The sequence below is a fragment of the Plecotus auritus genome (assembly GCF_963455305.1).
Source record: "Plecotus auritus genome assembly, chromosome: 8".
Classification (NCBI taxonomy): domain Eukaryota; kingdom Metazoa; phylum Chordata; class Mammalia; order Chiroptera; family Vespertilionidae; genus Plecotus; species Plecotus auritus.
Genome location: NC_137782.1, coordinates 11,211,878 through 11,229,605, shown reverse-complemented (window position 1 = coordinate 11,229,605; position 17,728 = coordinate 11,211,878). Strand labels below are relative to the sequence as shown.

General features: G+C 42.8%; 1 protein-coding gene across 5 annotated transcripts in view; it reads right to left on the bottom strand.

The window, feature by feature from the left end:
• DYM (dymeclin) overlaps positions 1–17,728 on the bottom strand; it is a 260,359-nt gene that overhangs the window by 185,887 nt on the left and 56,744 nt on the right. For all 5 annotated transcript variants that reach the window (XM_080684272.1, XM_080684270.1, XM_080684273.1 and 2 more), the window contains one exon: positions 16,987–17,059. In XM_080684272.1, the coding sequence (XP_080540398.1) occupies positions 16,987–17,059 (73 nt within the window). The remainder of the gene's footprint in view (positions 1–16,986; positions 17,060–17,728) is intronic.

Genomic DNA, 17,728 nt, shown 5'->3' with positions numbered 1-17,728 from the left:
AATAGCAGTGATGGCTAGTTTCAAAAGTCAGCAACATCAAAGACATGGTAATACTACTCATTTATAATAAGTCTTATCAGTGCAACAGACGGTGCCTGGAGTTAGGAGTAAAAAAAACATGGATGTTATGCCCTGAATGGTTTGGCTCAGTGGGTAGAGCGTTGGCCTGCAGACTCAAGGGCCCTGGGTTCGTTCTGGTCAAGGGCATGTACCCTGGTTATGGGCACATACCCAGTAGGGAGTGTGCAGGAGGCAGCTGATCAATGTTTCACTCTCATCGATGTTTCTAACTCTCTATCCCTCTCCCTTTCTCTCTGTAAAAAATTAATAAAATCTATTTTTAAAAAAACAAAAACATGGATGTTAGTCTCAGAACTGTCACTTGTTACCTCTACCGGCCACCTTAACTGTCAACTTCATCATTTGTAAAAATTAAGGAAGTGGATGAAATAAACTCAAATATCCACTCTATGTTTTCATGGTTTCTCAGAAAACCAATACTATGTATGTAACAATGCAGCAAATGTATAAAATATAGCCACAAATTTTCTTAAAATAAAGTTCAACCACCAAAAATAGCTCTTAAAAATATTCTTAAAAAATAAAAAATTGCCCTAACCGGTTTGGCTCAGTGGATAGAGTGTCGGCCTGTAGACTAAAGGGTCCCAGGTTCGATTCCGGTCAAGGGCATGTACCTTGGTTGTGGGCGTATCCCCAGTGGGGGATGTGCAGTAGGCAGCTGATTGATGTTTCTCTCTCATCGATGTTTCTCTCTCATCGATGTTTCTAACTTTCTATCCCTCTCCCTTCCTCTCTGTAAAAAATCAATAAAAATATATATATTAAAAAAAAACAAAAAATAAAAATAAAAAAGTAATATTGATTGATAAGATGGGTACATAACAGCTAAGAAAATATACCAAAGCAGTTATGTGGTTATCCAAAATGCAATCATACCAACTTAAAATGTTGCATTCATAAAATAAGAAACAATGAGTAATAAAAAGCTATCAGGAATTAAAAATGATTGTTAAACCTTTATCAAAAGTTAGAAATGGCTTTTAAATATATGAAGAGATATTCAACCTCATCTGTAATGAGAAAATGCATACAAGAATCACAGTCTGATTTCCATTTTTAACTTACAAAATAAATTATACACAATATTCGCCAGGGTCATTGAAATAGATTTGGTGGGAGTACAATTTGTATAATCTCTGTAGGAAGCAGTTATTTACCAAATTTATCATACTTTATCAAATTTTAAAATGTACACACTTAATTTCAACTCTAGATTTATAAGATGACTATATATGTATACATGCATAAAGTGAATTTATGTGTATGTAGCACATCCAGACAATGGAATATTATTCAGTGCTAAAAAGAAATGAGCTATTAAACCATTAACATAGAGTTAACTTAAATATACATTTATTACTAGAAGAATGAAGCCAATCTGAAAAGACTACATACTGTATGATTCCAATTCTATGACATCCTAGAAAAGGCAAAACTAGAGAGACAGTAAAAGGATCAGTGGTGGACAGGGTTGAGCAGATGGAGGAGAGAACAGGTAGAGCACAGGATTTTCAGAGAGTGAAACTACTCTTATGACACTACTAGAGGCCCAGCGCGCAAAATCGCACGAGACCCAGACCTGCCGTGCATGAGTAGCTCACGGGCCGGGGTGAGGGACTGAGAGGTGCTCCAGGCACATTCTGGTGACTGGTTGTTTGGTTGTTCCGGTGTTCTGGCATTATGACCACGGGCCTTTTATAATATAGATAATGATGGATACATGTCATTACACACTTGTCACACCCATAGAATGTACAACATTATTCACAGATGACATGGTTTTGTACAAAGAAAACCCTAAAGACTCCACCAAAATACTACTAAATTTAATAAATAAATTCAGCAAAAGTGACAGGTTACAAAATTAATATCCAGAAATCGATGACATTTTTATACACCAATAATGAACCCTCAGAAACTAAAACAAAAAACAATCGCATTATCCATTGCTAAAAAAAAATAAATAAATAAGATACCTAGCAATAAATTTAATCCAGGAGGTAAAACACCTATACTCAGAAAACTATAGGACATTGAAAAGAGAAATAGAGGCCCGACTTATGAACCAGAAGATCTTGGTTTGATTCCTGGTCAGGGCATATGCCCAGGTTGTGGGCTCAATCTCTAGTGTGGGGCATGTAGGAGGCAGCCAATCAATGATTCTCTGTCATCACTGATGTTTGTATCTCCTCCTTCTCCCTTCCTCTCAGAAATCAACAAAAAATATCCTAACTAATAAAAGAGTAATATGCAAAGTGACCATCACTCCAATGCACAAGATGGCTGCCCCTATGTGGTCAAAGACCCTGCCCCCATGTGGACACAAGATGCCAACCACAAGATGGCCAGCAGGGGAGGGCAGTTGGGAGGGACCAGACCTGCAAGGGAGGGCAGCTGTGGGCGATCAGGCTAGCAGGGGAGGGCAGTTGGGAGGGACCAGGCTTGCAAAGGAGGGCAGTTGGGGGTGATCAAGCCTGCAGGGGAGGGCAGTTAGGAGTGACCAGGCCGGCAGAGGAGGGAAGTTGGGGGCGACTGGGCCTGCAGGGAAGGGCAGTGGGGGGGACCGAGGCCTGCAGGGGAGAGCAGTTGGGGGGCACCAGGCCTGCAGGGGAGGGCAGTTAGGGGTGACCAGGCCGGCAGGGGAGCAGTTAGGCATCAATCAGGCTGGCAGGGGAGTGGTTAGGGGGCAATCAGGCAGGCGAGCAGTTGGAAGCCAGCAGTCCTGGATTGTGAGAGAGATGTCTGACTGCCCGTTTAGGTCCTACTGGGATCGGGCCTAAACGGGCAGTGGGACATTCCTCGAGGGGTCCCAGATTGGAGACGGTGCAGGCTGGGCTGAGGGACACCCCCCCCCCCCGCGCACGAATTTCATGCACCGGGCCTCTAGTATATATATTAAAAATGGGCAAAGGACCTGAATAGACATTTCTCCGAAGAGGACATACACATGGCAAAGAGACATATGAAAAAACTAGAGTCCCGGTGCACGAAATTCGTGCGGGGGGGGGGGGGTGTCCCTCAGCCCAGCCTGCACCCTCTCCAATTTGGGATCCCTCTCACAATCCAGGACTGCTGGCTCCCAACTGCTCTCCTGCCTGCCTTCCTGATTGCCCCTAACTGCGTCTGCCTGCCAGGCTGATTACCCCCTAACCACTCCCCTGCCAGCCTGATTGATGCCTAACTGCTCCCCTGCCAGCCTGTTTGCCCCTAACTGCCCTCCCCTGCAGGCCTGGGTCCCCCCCCAACTGACCTTCCCTGCAGGCTTGATCGCCCCCAACTGCCCTCCCTTGCAAGCCTGGTCCCTCCCAACTGCCCTCCCCTGCTGGCCTGATCACCCACAACTGCCCTCCCTCGCAGGCCTGGTCCCTCCCAACTACCCTCCCCTGATGGCCATCTTGTGGCAGCCATCTTGTGACCACATGGGGGCAGGGTCTTTGACCACATAGGGGCAGTCATCTTGTGCATTGGAGTGATGGTCAATTTGCATATTACTCTTTTATTAGATAGGATAGAGGCCTGGTGCACGGGTGGGGGCCAGCTGGTTTGCCCTGAAGGGTTTCCCAGATCAGGGTAGGGGTTCCCTTGGGGCGTGGGGCGGCCTGGACGAGGGGCCTGTGGTGGTTTGCAGGCCAGCCATGTCCCCCGGAGACCCAAGCGGAGGCCCTGGTATCTGGGATTTATTTATCTTCTATAATTGAAACTTTGTAGCCTGGAGTGGAGCCAAGCCTCCTGCTTGCTCCGTGGCCGCAGCCATTTTTGTTGGGATTTATGTATCTTCTTTAATTGAAACTTTGTAGCCTTAATCAGAGGCCAAGGCAGACCAGGGCTGCAGAAGCTTGGCTTCCTCCATTGCCAGGGGCAACTCAAGCCTCCTGCTCTCTCCAGCTCTGTGGCTGCCGCCATTTTTGTTGGGATTTATTTATCTTCTATAATTGAAACTTTGTAGCCTTGAGTGGAGGCCTGGGCCCGCCAGGGTGTGCGGAAAGCTTGGCTTCCTCCATTGCCAGAGAAACCCATGCCTCCTGCTCGCTCCGTGGCCGCAGCCATCTTGGTTTGTTAATTTGCATACTCACTCCTTATTGGCTGGTGGGCGTGGCTTGTGGGTGTAGCGGAGTGATGGTTAATTTGAATATTACTCTTTTATTAGATAGGATGCTCAAAGTCACTAATCATCAGAGAGATGCAAATTAAAATGACAATGACCTCACACCTGTCAGAATGGCTACAATCAACAAATCAACAAGTGACAAGTGAGGCTACGATGTGGAGAAAAGGGAACCCTAGTACGCTGCTGATGGGAATGCAGATTGGTGCATTCACTATGGAAAACAGTGTGGAGTTTCCTCAAAAAATTAAATACGGAACTGCTGTTTGAACCAGCAATCCCACTTCTAGGAATATATCCTAAGAATCCCGAAACACCAATCAGAAAAAAATATGTGTACCCCCATGTTCATAGCAGCGTTATTTACAATAGCCAAGATCTAGAAACAGCCCAAGTGCCCATTACAGTAGATGAGTGGATAAAAAAGCTGTGGTACATTTATATAATAGAATACTATGTGGCTTTTAAAAAGAAGGATCTCTTACCCTTTGCTACAGCATGGATGGACCTGGGGATTATTATGCTAAGTGAAATGAGAAAGCAAGTATCATGTGATCTCACTTATATGTGGAATCTAATTAACAAAATATACTGATGAACAAAATAGGTCCAGAGGCATGGATGCATAAAACAGACTGACAGATCTCAGAGGAGAGGGGAGTGAGGGGGCAGAAAAAGATTAACCAAAAAACATATATATATATATATATATATATATATATATATATATATATATATGCCTAAGTGTTACGACCAAACGACCAACCAGTCAACCAGTTGTTGTGACGCGCACTGATCACCAGGGGGCAGACGCTCAACACAGGAGCTGTCCCCTGGTGGTCAGTGCGCTCCCACAGCCAACCTCCCACAGTGGGCCAACCTCCTGCGGTCCCTCCCCCCCTCCCCCCGAGCCGGCCAGCCCCCCAATAGGGACTGGGTGAGACGGCCCCAATTGGCCTGGATCGCCAGCCAGGCCGAGGGACCCCACCTGTGCACAAATTCGTGCACCGGGCCTCTAGTGTGTGTGTGAGTATGTGTATATATACATATATATATGTAGAGAGAGAGAGCCCCCATGGACATAGACAATTGTGTGGTGAAGGTCTCTGGGGTGGGGCAGGGGCTTGGTGGAGGGCAGTAAAGGGGGGGGGGAAGAGAGACATATATAATACTGTAAAAAATAAAATAAAATAAAAAGATACAGAGAAAACCAAGATGGCGGCATAAGGTATACACCTGTACGTGCTGCCTCTCATAACCACACCAAAACTACAACTAAAAGAAAAAACATCTATCACCCAGAACCACAGGAAAGCTGGATGAGTAGAAGTTCTACAACTAGAAGGAAAGAGAAAAGAACATTGAGATGTGCACAAGTGCGGAAAAGCTGAGGTACGGAGGTGCACGAATCGGGCTGGCGGCTGGCGACTGGGTGCGCTGTTTTCTTTCAACCCAAAGGGAGACACAAGCTCCCAATTACTCTGAACTCCAGTTTCCAGCGAGACTCTGGGGACCCAGACTCCTACGGTGAGAAGCAGGACTGTCTGCCATCGGGTCAGAAAGTGAGGGTGGCTTTCTTGCAGAGGTGCGTGCAGGATTCATTGTTTACTGCGCTGGGGCGTGGGACACAGGGAAACTCGGAGACGCAGAGACAGCTGGCTGGCAGCCATCGCTGTTTGCCACGCCCTAGCCTAGTGATTCCCTGAGACCCCGTCCCGCACAATCTACAAACCCACCCAAGCTCCACGCAGCGGCTTTTGCATATAAATGGTCTGCCCTATCGCAGCTTAACTTAACAAACTGCAGCTCTGGTCAGACAGTTCCAAAACCTCCAATCCCCAAGCAAAGAGGAGAAATCTGCAGATCTCACTGTAGCTCCTGCTGGGTGGCCTCAGACAGTAGCTGACCTGCACCCCATTGGAGATCCAGAAGCCAGTGTACCTAGTGGTCAGTGTGAGACGACACCAGATTTCAACTCCTCACATCCATAAGTGACCCATTCAAGAGGCAGACTCAGGGAGCACCAAAGCCCCACTGAAACAAGTCCTGCCCCATAAGCGTGTCTCCAGCACAGCAGTTCTTCCATTATAGACACAGCGGGTCCTCACAGCCAATTGGCCTGGAGGTCAATTCCTCCCAGTGTACCAACAGCAATCAAGGCTTAACTACACCATGATGCCGAAACCGGTTTGGCTCAGTGGATAGAGCGTCGGCCTGCGGACTGAAAGGTCCCAGGTACGATTCCGGTCAAGGGCATGTACCTTGGTTGCGGGCACATCCCCAGTAGGAGGTGTGCAGGAGGCAGCTGATCGATGTTTCTCTCTCATCGATGTTTCTAACTCTCTATCCCTCTCCCTTCCTCTCTGTGAAAATCAATAAAATATATTAAAAAAAAAACAAAAAAAAAAACTACACCATGACTTTGCACTCAGCCCACAAAGGTGTGCACCAAGAGTGTCCACCTCAGGTGATAGGGGAGGCTGAACCACTGGGCCCTATAGGTCACCTACCTCAGAAAATCACCCATCAACACAGGGAAGCAGCCAAAATGCGGAGACAAAAACATGTCACGAATGAAAGAAATGGAGGAAAACAAACTACTGGACATAGAGTTCAAAACCACATTTATAAGGTTACTCAAGAATTTTCTAAAAACCTCTGAGGAACTTAGTGAGACCTTTAAGGATCTTAATGAGAAAGCCAAAAAAATGGAAAAGGACCAGTCAGAAATTAAGCATACACTGTCTGAAATAAAGAATATACAGAAATTCAACAGTAAACCAAAGGACTCCAAGAATCAAACCAAAGATTTGAAATATGAGGAAACAAAAAACACCCAAACCAGAAAAACAAAAAGAAAAAAGAATCCAAAAATATGAAGATAGTGTAAGGAGCCTCTGGGACAACTTTAAGCGTACCAACATCTGAATTATTGGGGTGCCAGAAGAAGAGAGAGAGCAAAATATTGAAAACCTATTAGAAGAAATAATGACAGAAAACTTTCCCTACCTGGTGAAAGAAATAGACTTACAAGTCCAGGAAGCACAGAGAACCCCAAACAAGAGGAATCCAAAGAGGACCACACCAAGACACATCATAATTAAAATGCCAAGGGCAAAAGACAAAGAGAGAATCTTGAAAGCAGCAAGAGAAAAACAGTTAGTTACCTACAAAGGAGTACCCATACGACTGTCAGCTGATTTCTCAACAGAAATCATAGTTATGCAGGCCAGAAGGGAGTGGCAAGAAATAGTCAAAGTGATGAGCAGCAAGAACCTACAACCAAGATTACTCTACCCAGCAAAGCTATCATTTAGAATTGAAGGTCAGATAAAGAGCTTCCAGACAAGGAAAAGCTAAAGGAGTTCATCACCACCAAACTAGGATTATATGAAATGCTGAAGGGTATTCTTTAGGAAGAGGAAGAAGAAGAAAAAGGTAAAGATAAAAATTATGAACAACAAAATGACAACAAATACATGCCTATCAACAAGTGATTTTAAAAATTAAGTGAATAAAAAATCTGATGAACAGAATAAACTGATGAGTATAATAGAATCAGAGGCATAGAAAGGGAGTGGACTGACAATTCTCAGGGGGAAGGGGGTGTGAGGGGTGCGGGAAGAGATTGGACATAAATCTTACACCTATGGATGAAGACAGTGGCGGGGGGTAAGGGCATGGGGTGGGGTGGGGAATCAGGTGGAGGGGAGCTATGGGGGGAAAAAAGAGGAACATCTGTAATAATCTGAACAATATTTATTTTAAAAAATAAAAATAAATAAAAAGATACAGTAGTTAGGAGAAACTGGCTGAAGGGTAAAAATAATTAAATAAATAAGTAAATAAATGAAAGTTAAGATCATTAAAAAAGAATCAACCAATGAATGCATAAATAAGTGGAACAAATCAATGTTTCTCTCTCCCTTCCTCTATCTAAAAATCAATTTTAAAAGAAGAATGAGCACTGTTTATGCCTGGTGTTCTCGAAAGCTGAGATGGCAGCCAAGCACCCGCTCTGTGAGAGTGTATGGTTGCTATTGATCACATGGCATCTATGAGCTGCACCTCAGTGATGCTTATTTACCCGTAGCCTGTTCTTACATTGAAGGCCCAGAAGAACCTCGTTTTCCACCTTCTTTGAAGACCAAGCTGAGGTGAAGAGGAACATGGAAAGCAATTCCTAAGATCTCTAAGAGGACATGAGAGTAAAATCTGCCTGCTGGTGATTAAGAGGCCTGAGACAGATAACTGGGGAACCGGCTTACGAGCTCTAGAGTCTGCCCTGGAATTAGAGAACCAGTTAACCAAGCTCCTGCTAGATGTGAAGGCTATAGCTTCTGCCAACAATGACACTAATGTCTTATGCTTCTTGGTAAAGAACCCGGGTGAACAGAAGAGTAACACCAACTACCTGCAATACCAGCTAGTATATCATAAGAAATGAGAAAATCAGGCCCAGGAGGAGGAAGCCCCATTGAAAAAGCCTGCTGAAGTGTGAGGTAAATCAACCCAACATCTGAAGGCAACAGAGCAAGTAAGTCTTCCCATTGTAGTAGGTCCCCAAGTCAGCTACTTACGAATCTTAATCTTCTCCATTTGTTAGAAGACTGCTTCCCTTCATTGGTGTGTATACAAATAAATCTGTTTTTGCATTATTAAAAAAAAAGAATGTACAACACTCATGAAGAGTGAACCCTAATTCACACTATGTCTTTGGGTGATAATGATGTGTCATTGTAGGTTCATTAACCCTAACAAATGTATCACTGTGGTGTGAGATGTTTATAGTGAGGGAGGCTGTGCATGTGTGGGATGAGGGGGCATATGGGAACTCTGTACTTTCTGCTCAGTTTTGCTGTGAAACTAAAACTGCTCTGAAAAATAAAGCCTATTAATTTTTAAGTGTTATATTATTTAGAAATATAAAGGTAGGATAATGGTAAAGGTTTATATAAACCACCAGAATAGCTAAGAATTGAAAATTAATGTCTCTGGGTAAGAAAGGAAATAAAGGAATAGGACAAAGAACAAGCCCTCAGAGCTATTTGATTTTTTTTACTCAAAACATGTGCATACATATATTAACAATTGAAAATAACTGTGTCAGCATCAATGGCTAATATTAAATATCCAAATACAATGTAATCTGAATTGTGCCTGAAAAGAAATTATTTTGTAAAGAATTAATTTAGCCCCAGCCGGTTTGGCTCAGTGGATAGAGCGTCAGCCTGCAGACTGAAGGGTCCTGGGTTCGATTCTGGCCAAGAGCACATGCCCAGGTTTCAGGCTCAATCCCCAGTAGGGGGCGTGCAGGAGGCAGCCGATCAATGATTCTTTCTTATCACTGATGTTTCTTTATCTCTTTCCCTCTCATATTTTTTTTTAAAAAGAGTGTGGCTATTTAAGTTAAAAAAAAAAAGAATTAATTTATATAGGTGGCATAAAAAAAAGAAAAAAATCAACTATTGGTTGGTAGAATTAAAATTCACAGTTAATGTCAAATCACCTCATCCATATTTTGCTATTTATGTATTAATAATAGTAAAAGAGATTAACAAAAGCATTCTGTACCCGTTTTGCTTTTTTAAAAGTAAAAATTCTTTGAAGGCAGAGGGGCAAGTTTACAGGGCTGAACTACCAAAGAATCCTGCAAGTGGCCTTAGGAAAGTCACTTTCCCTCTCTCTACTTCAATGACATGTACAAAATGAAAGGGCTAGAGTAAGGTTTTTAAAAAGCTTAATTCTAGTTCTAAAAATCCAATGATTATATGACTCTAAATAGCCTGTAACTTGTAAGAAAATATGCATATGCAGGCAAAATGGCCAGGATTCAGGACTCTGCTTCTGCTAATCTTTCACACCTAATGCCAGGCTAGAACCTGTCCTCCCAAACAGCCAGAGAAACTCCTCGGAACAGCTTGATGCAACAGAACTGGCTTCAGTTCCCACACAGATCATTCAGCCTTGTCCTTTTGAATCTGACACATCCTACATCCTATGACCACTACACTTGATAATGACTTCTCAAGTGCTACTACTTTTTCTTGAGAAGTTTAAAATAGGAAAAATAACTCAAAAGCAAATTGAATATACTTAGTATGTGTAAGGTAACACACTATAAAGCATTTAAAACTTTTTTACAAAAACATCTTCAAGTGCATTTCTTTTGTCCTCAACACTATCCTGAGCAACAGAGTAGCAGTGAGACCCTAGGCAGACCTCATCCCAGGATGAGATGCTCCCTCTCGGCCCCTCCACTACAGTGGACTTGCCTAGCTGCTCCTTCATCAGTTATGTGAATTGGTCTCTCAACTCATACACCTCAGTTTCCATGTTTAAGATACTGAACAACTAAACTCGATGTCTTCAAATGTATTTTCGAAGTCACAATCTATGATTAACCCCAATTTTACAATGAGAAAACAGGCCTGAAGGGACACTGATGATTAGTGGTAGAGCTAGGATTCAAACTCTACCTTCTGGATTTAGAACCAGTGGTGCTTTCTGCACTACAGGATACACCCTATACTTCTTGGCAACAGGCAGTTAGCATTTATGAACAATGTGAGCCCATATCTTATAAAATAAACATTTGTGGTGCTGGATATATTTTGCTCAGATTTCTTCAATAAGGCAGATTAAGTTTTACATATTAAAAATTATTTAACTGGAATTGTTTTCTCCCCTGAGGCACCAGAAATCCGTTTTCAAGCTAAAAAGCTATTCTGAACTTAACATGAAAAACTGTAATGGTACATTAAAACACCGTCGTCTTTAATTCAGTGCTTGTAATGTCATAAATGCCCAATTCCACCAGAAAGCTATAGGAGATGTTCACCTGACAGCACTTAAAATTTCAATGCTGACGGGCTTCAGCCACCCGCCCGCCAAGGCTGCATTTGGAGAAGGACGTGGGCATCGACACGCAGGGCCATAGAAAGGCATTTCCCCAACAGCGAGGCCCTGCCGTGCCAACCAAGGGTCCCTGCAGTTAGTTCACTCTCTTCCAACAACTTGGAGACTCCAAAAGGAGGCTGTTTATGGCTCTTCAGGTTCTTAAAAACCACGCACTCAGTGTTAGCACCAAACGTTTTCAATATTCGAATTTTCCACAGTATTATATCTAAGCCAATACCATTAGTCTAAGGGTTGAATCAATGTGCATTTGATATCATTTTATTATATTTCAATAATCCTGTGGATAAAGAGAATTTCATAAAGATTCTTAATCAGTTTTATCCTCCCCCAAATAGTTCCAAAATGTATTTTAGAGAAGTAGCTCTAAAAATATATTGTTCTTTTATATCCTAATAAAGAGGGAACCCTAAACACAATCAAACCTTTACTCCTGCTAACATTCAAGTCTTGACGCCATCAAACAACATAGCTTCCCAGCCCTAATTTCCCACAAACCCTCTGCTCTAATCAAACTAATGCAGTGTTCTCAATGTTCACACCCAAGAGAGCCCTTTCTGCCTCTTTAATGACCCAGCCACTGCTGGTCACTACGCTGGAAATGACTGCAGCATTCAACCACTCCTCTCACTGGGCTATCTTTCTATGTATCTGTCCATCCCTAAGCTCTTCAGAAGCCACTTCTTTCCTTGCCCAGGGCCTAGTACAGCACAGACACACAGTATATTCACAATATATGTTTTTGAGGATGAACTCAATGAAAAAGAAAGTATATTGTGAAGGGATAATCTGGAGACTACAGAGATATTAGCTGATTGTCCCTAAACTGTCCCACACTAGTCAGCATTTCCTTAAACATTGTTAGATGTTATTTCTCAAGTGTTTCAGCCCCTAGTAGCCCCTTTCTATTACTAATGTCTATAAGACATTGAATTTTTATAATATAATTACCAACTGCAAAGGGCTTTGAGCCAGTATAGTTGCAATGAGCCTTAGCACAATGTAGACAAGATGCTGGGAAACAAACAAAATGCTTTAAGCACACTGAATAGGTTGTGTCCCTACTGATTTACTGATTCAACAAAAAAATTTTGAGAATCAGGCAAACCAGAGTACTAGTGACGTAGCAATGAGCAAAATAAATGCAGACACAAGAAAAATCTTTGTTTTCATGGAACTCACATTCCATTTTTTAAAAAATATATTTTATTGATATTTTACAGAGAGAAAGGGAAAGGGATAGAGAGTTAGAAACATCGATGAGAGAGAAACATCGATCAGCTGCCTCCTGCACACCTCCTACTGGGGATGTGCCTACAACCAAGGTACATGTCCTTGACCGGAATCGAACCTGGGACCTTTCAGTCCACAGGCCGATGCTCTATCCTCTAAACCAGACCGGTTAGGGCTCATATTCCAATTTTATTTGAGAAATACAAGTAAGAGAAAGAACAGATAATATGAAAAGTAGAGATGACTATTCAGACAAAAAATAAAGCATGATAAAAGGACAGAGAGTGAGAGGGGTGCTATTTCAGGGAAGGCAGAGCAGTTCTTTCTAAGAAGCAGACCTTTGAGCGAAAGAAGCTTGAAAGACATATGGTCAGGACATAAGCCTACAGATATCTGAGGGGAGATATTCAAGGGAAAATAAGAAGAAAGGGCAAAGGCCTCGGAGGCCGGAGGGGATTGGCAGGTTCCAAATTAGCAAGGACAGCAGCGTGGCTGGAATAGAATGAGTGGTGCGACAGGGTTAACAGATAACCTCTGTACTTGACAAAAAATAGACACACCCCTGAAAAAGGCAGCGAAGGCAATCAATTATGAAAATCTCATCTTTGCCAGTACTTAACTTACGAAAAAACTAGGTAAGGTTTCCTAGATTAAATTATAATGTAAAAATCTGCAAATGAGGGCCAGGCTGAGAATGAAGCAGCCCCAGTTCTCAATGACTGTTCACAGGCTGATGAAGGAGAACCCACCAGTGGACTTCAGAGGAAGAGGCTGTCTGGCCTGGTGCCAAACGAAAGACCCACTCTGAGCAGATGTCACAGGGACCTGTCCAGAGTGGGGGCACCAGAGAAAAGGAGGAGGGCCTCTCCTTGACAATGGCATCGTCATTTACAACTAACAGTGACAGCTTTGAAAAAACTACAGTAACAAAAACAGACAAAAAGACATAAAAGGGAAAAAATCCAGTTCTAGTCACCAAAATAACTTCTATTTCATAATTAAAAAGCATCACAAACAGTTTCCAAAACATAAGTTTGGGGTCCATACAATCTAACTGCTTCTGATGCTAGGACCTCACTTAACCTCCATCATTGGTGGAGTCCCGGGGTCTCAACCATTACAGTAACGCTAAGAGCTGACACACTGTCACCCTAAGTGTTCTGCTTTCAGCTCTGTCCTGCCAACCACCTTCTTCTATGATGCCCTCTCTCAGGGTCCTGAGAAAATACCTTTATCTTACCTTATTCCTTTCCCACTCACTTCCTCGAGATCAAGGAGCAGGTCTAATAATTATAGATAAGGCTTTACTTTTGGAAGACATTTCAATTCGAGTGGATCAACCCAACATAGACTGAAAAATGTCAAATCATAAGCCCATGCATGACTTAGTCTTTACTTTAAATATATAAATGCTGAGAGGAGTTAAGGAAGGAATCCTGTAAGATGGGCCATTTTAACCTCACTGAAGACTAAAAATCTCAGAGAATTAATATTTTATCAAGAAATCCAAACTGCAAACTTGAAAGTCAGTTTTCATCACAAATTATTCCTTCAAATTCTGGGAGTTTAGGGATCCTGCTCTCTTAGTAATAGAGTATAATTTAAAATTCAGTTTACGTAGAGGTCTCTAAGTATCTATGTTCTCGATAATCACTTGCTTTCAATATTAACAAAATGATTTCACAGTCTCATTTCACAGTAAGCTAGTTCAGAATTTCCCTCGGTGGCCAAGAGAACTAGATTCCTCTTGCTGTTCACCTGCTAGTGCAGCACTGGCGTGCCAATGTTAACGCGAAAGTTTATAATGAGACTGCTGATGCTCAGGTGAGAGCATCCTGGTTCCCAGATGTTAATATTCCTCCTTAAATTATAAGCTGCACTATAGTTACAGTAGATGAAACACTGAAGGAGTAGTTTGGTTTCACATGGAAACAGTTACCAAGACAAACCTTGGAGGATGGCGTTCCAAGAATATTAAATCATAAGAAATTGTTTCAGCAGCTGGTTAAAGCCGAGTGTACATAACACAAGACATCTGGTTGTCTGTGCATTTTCAGTTCATTTAAAAAGTATAAACACATTAAAACACTGAAATGTTTGATATATTACAACACTGTCTGCTTGCTCCCCAAGAGTGTTTAAGTGGCTGGTCTAGTCATTGTACTCATGGCTTATTTACTAGCTAAAGGGATTTACTATTTCCATCCCTCTTAACTTCAAGATATATTATCAACAAAGGAAAAAAGGATTCATTTAGAAGATATTGCTGGTATTTGTAAGGACATAATGTAATAGAGGTAGTGCTATTCCTAAAATTAAATCAGGAACACATGAAGCATCACACATACCATGACAAGTAAACAGCAGACAACATGTTCTCCCTCCCACAGCTGACCATATGTAACAGAAACCTAACCACAGTGGCTTAACCAAAATAAGGGTTTATTTGTTTCATGTAAGAAGAAATCCAAAGATAAGTGCTCTAGGGTTGGTGTAATAGTTCCGTAATCTCATCAATATCCCATGCTCCCGGGGCACTGTTCTTTGCATGCTGCAGTCATCATCGAACTTTTAAGATGCCTAAATGCTGCCTCCACATTCCAGAAAAGAAGAGAAGGACAAAGAGCAAAAGTTGAAAGTGCGTGCTCTACAAGCGTACGACTTCTGCTTACATAAAATTGGCCCAAACTGTACGGGGCCACATTTCAGGCACTTTCAATTCCCCAGGTGCCTAAAACGAAGCTGGGCATAAACTGACCCCCAGACAATGCTGGAGATCTGTTAGAAAGGAGGGTGAGGGAAGGACAGAAGGCATGCTCACAGCTGTGTCCGTCACAAGAGCTCATCATGCATGGGCCCTGCCTTCCAAGCTGTACAAGCTCCAAACCACAACAGGGTTTGGCGGATCCCATTTCTAAATCTACATTACAATTCTGGATGCTGCACCTATGCACAACAGAGGCCAGGAGCCCATTTTCCACAAATACCTGTCTTTCCTTTTTGGACTACAGGCAAATAGCACATTTCCAACGACATCCCCATGTAGATTGAGATTCTATGATGATGAATCTTAAAATCTACTTCCTTATTTAAAAAATAATTTCTTTAAAATATGCATTCGCAACAGAGATGATATGACCTCTCCCCCCAAGAGAACAAAAATTAGTTCTTAGAGGTGAAAAACTTCACAGATATTATAATGATTCATGGTGCTCCAAGGGGGGAGGGGCAATTAAGAAAAATAAGTCTAAAAGGGTTCCTCAAAAAGACTATTTTTTAAAAGATTGACAGTAACTGCTTTAAAAATAACAAACATTTTGAATCATGCTGGAATGGCATTCAATTGCAGTGAGAAAAATCCATTACCATCTATACTAATAAAAGGGTAATACACTAATAAGACCTAGAGACCTTCCGGACAAAGCCATGGTGATGGGGCCGAGGCAGAGGTGGTTAGGGCTGATCAAGACTGGGGGGGGGGGGGGCAGTTGGGGATGAGCAGGCCAGCAGGGGGGGCCAGTTAGGGGCAAGCAGGCCGACGGGGGGGGGGCCCAGTTGGGGGCGATCATGCCAGCAGTGGGGGGCAGTTGGGGGCAAGCAGGCCAATGGGGGGGGGGGCCAGTTGGGGGCGAGCAGGCCGACGGGGGGGGGGACAGTTGGGGGTGATCATGCCGGCAGTGGGGGCAATTGGGGGTGACCAGGCCGGCAAGGGGGGGGGCAGTTGGGGGCAATCAGGCAGGCAGTCAGGTGAGCAGTTAGGAGCCAGCAGTCCTGGATAGAAAGAGGGATGTCCGACTGCCTGTGGGATGGAGCCTAAAGCGGCAGTTGGACATCCCCTGAGGGGTCCCAGATTAAATAAGGTGCAGGCCGGGCTGAGGGACACCCCCACCCCCCATGCACGAATTTCGTGCACCGGACCACTAGTAAACAAATAAGGGTCTATTTTTCTCACAAGAAGTCCAGAGGCAACAGGGGTTGGGGGGACTAGTAGTTGATGACTTTGGTTCAGCAGCTCAATGACATCAAAGCAGAATTTTCAGTGAGTCTCTTGGCTCATGGCGCCAAGATGGCCACATAATTCAAAGGACCATGTTCACGTTCCAGACAGCAGGAAAGAGGGCTGTCAAGAACAGAAAGATAGGACTCCTGGTGGAGCCAGGTCCCCTTAAAGAGTTTTACTCATACTTTCATGGAGAACTTCCCCCTACATCTCAATGACCACATCTACCTTTAAGAAAAATAGACATGAAAATCCAAAACTGGCCATTAATAAAAGCAGGACATAAGAAACAGGGGAGAACAAATAATGGGTGAACAACTAGCTACCTACCACATACGAATTTGCTTCAAATTGCTTTTCTCTTAAACCCGTTAACAGAGATTTGTAAGTTCATTTATTGTAGAGATTAATCTAATTCTGTGCCTACCATATGCTTAGTATTGTTAACAACTTAAAGTTGTTTTGATGATGGATAGTCAGAGTTTAAATGTTACTAGGCAAGAGAGATAAAAGAACCCCATGAATGTACTACCCTTAAAAGGCATACATGAAAGTACGACACTAGGACCCACAAACCCTTCAACATCATCAATTACCATCTTCACTATACAAAGAAGATAGAACAAACCCTGATGTAGCCAGAACTTACATGAGTGGAATATCAGTGATTAACTGCATCAAACAGCAGACTAATTCTTCCAAAAGATCTTCTGAGTCAGAACCTGGTAAGACACACAAAAAGTTTGTTAACAAAGTATAAAATAGAATAGAATTGTTTAGAAGTTCAGTTTTCATGCCTAATGAGAATAAGAATAATTATTACATAAACTCAGACATTAACGCTGATCTCTGAGTAAAATCCAAATCATGAGTAAGTTAGCATCTATTATGATTTCCATCTAAAGAGGAATTTTGAACACCAGCTATCAGTTATGCAGTTTTTCACATTTGAAGGTAGCTATGACTCCTGTAGGCCAGTAGCCAAATATATAAAGTACATGAAAAAGCAAGCTGCTCTAGCTGCTTTGTTTGAATCGGGAGTAGACACCCCTCAGCCCTCTAAACATCGGGCCTTGCCCTTGATCTTCTTGATAGACTTCGAAGACCCTTTTCTGAACCTGTGGGGACTCCACAGATAACATTCTAAAACCGAGTAAGAGGCCAGACACCTACCTCTTCACAGACAAAAAGCCAAAGGTAAAATGGATTTCCAAGTCCTATGAACAAGTGGCAAAGGCAGGTTACAAATTACCCTCCCAGAGGAAATGCTCTGAGTGACTTCTGGCTTTGGACAATACTGAGACACCTACTCTTTCTTCCCCAGCTCCTAGGACACCTTATTTCTAACCTACCTCTCTCTCTATTCATTCCCAGTATCCACTTCCTCAGAA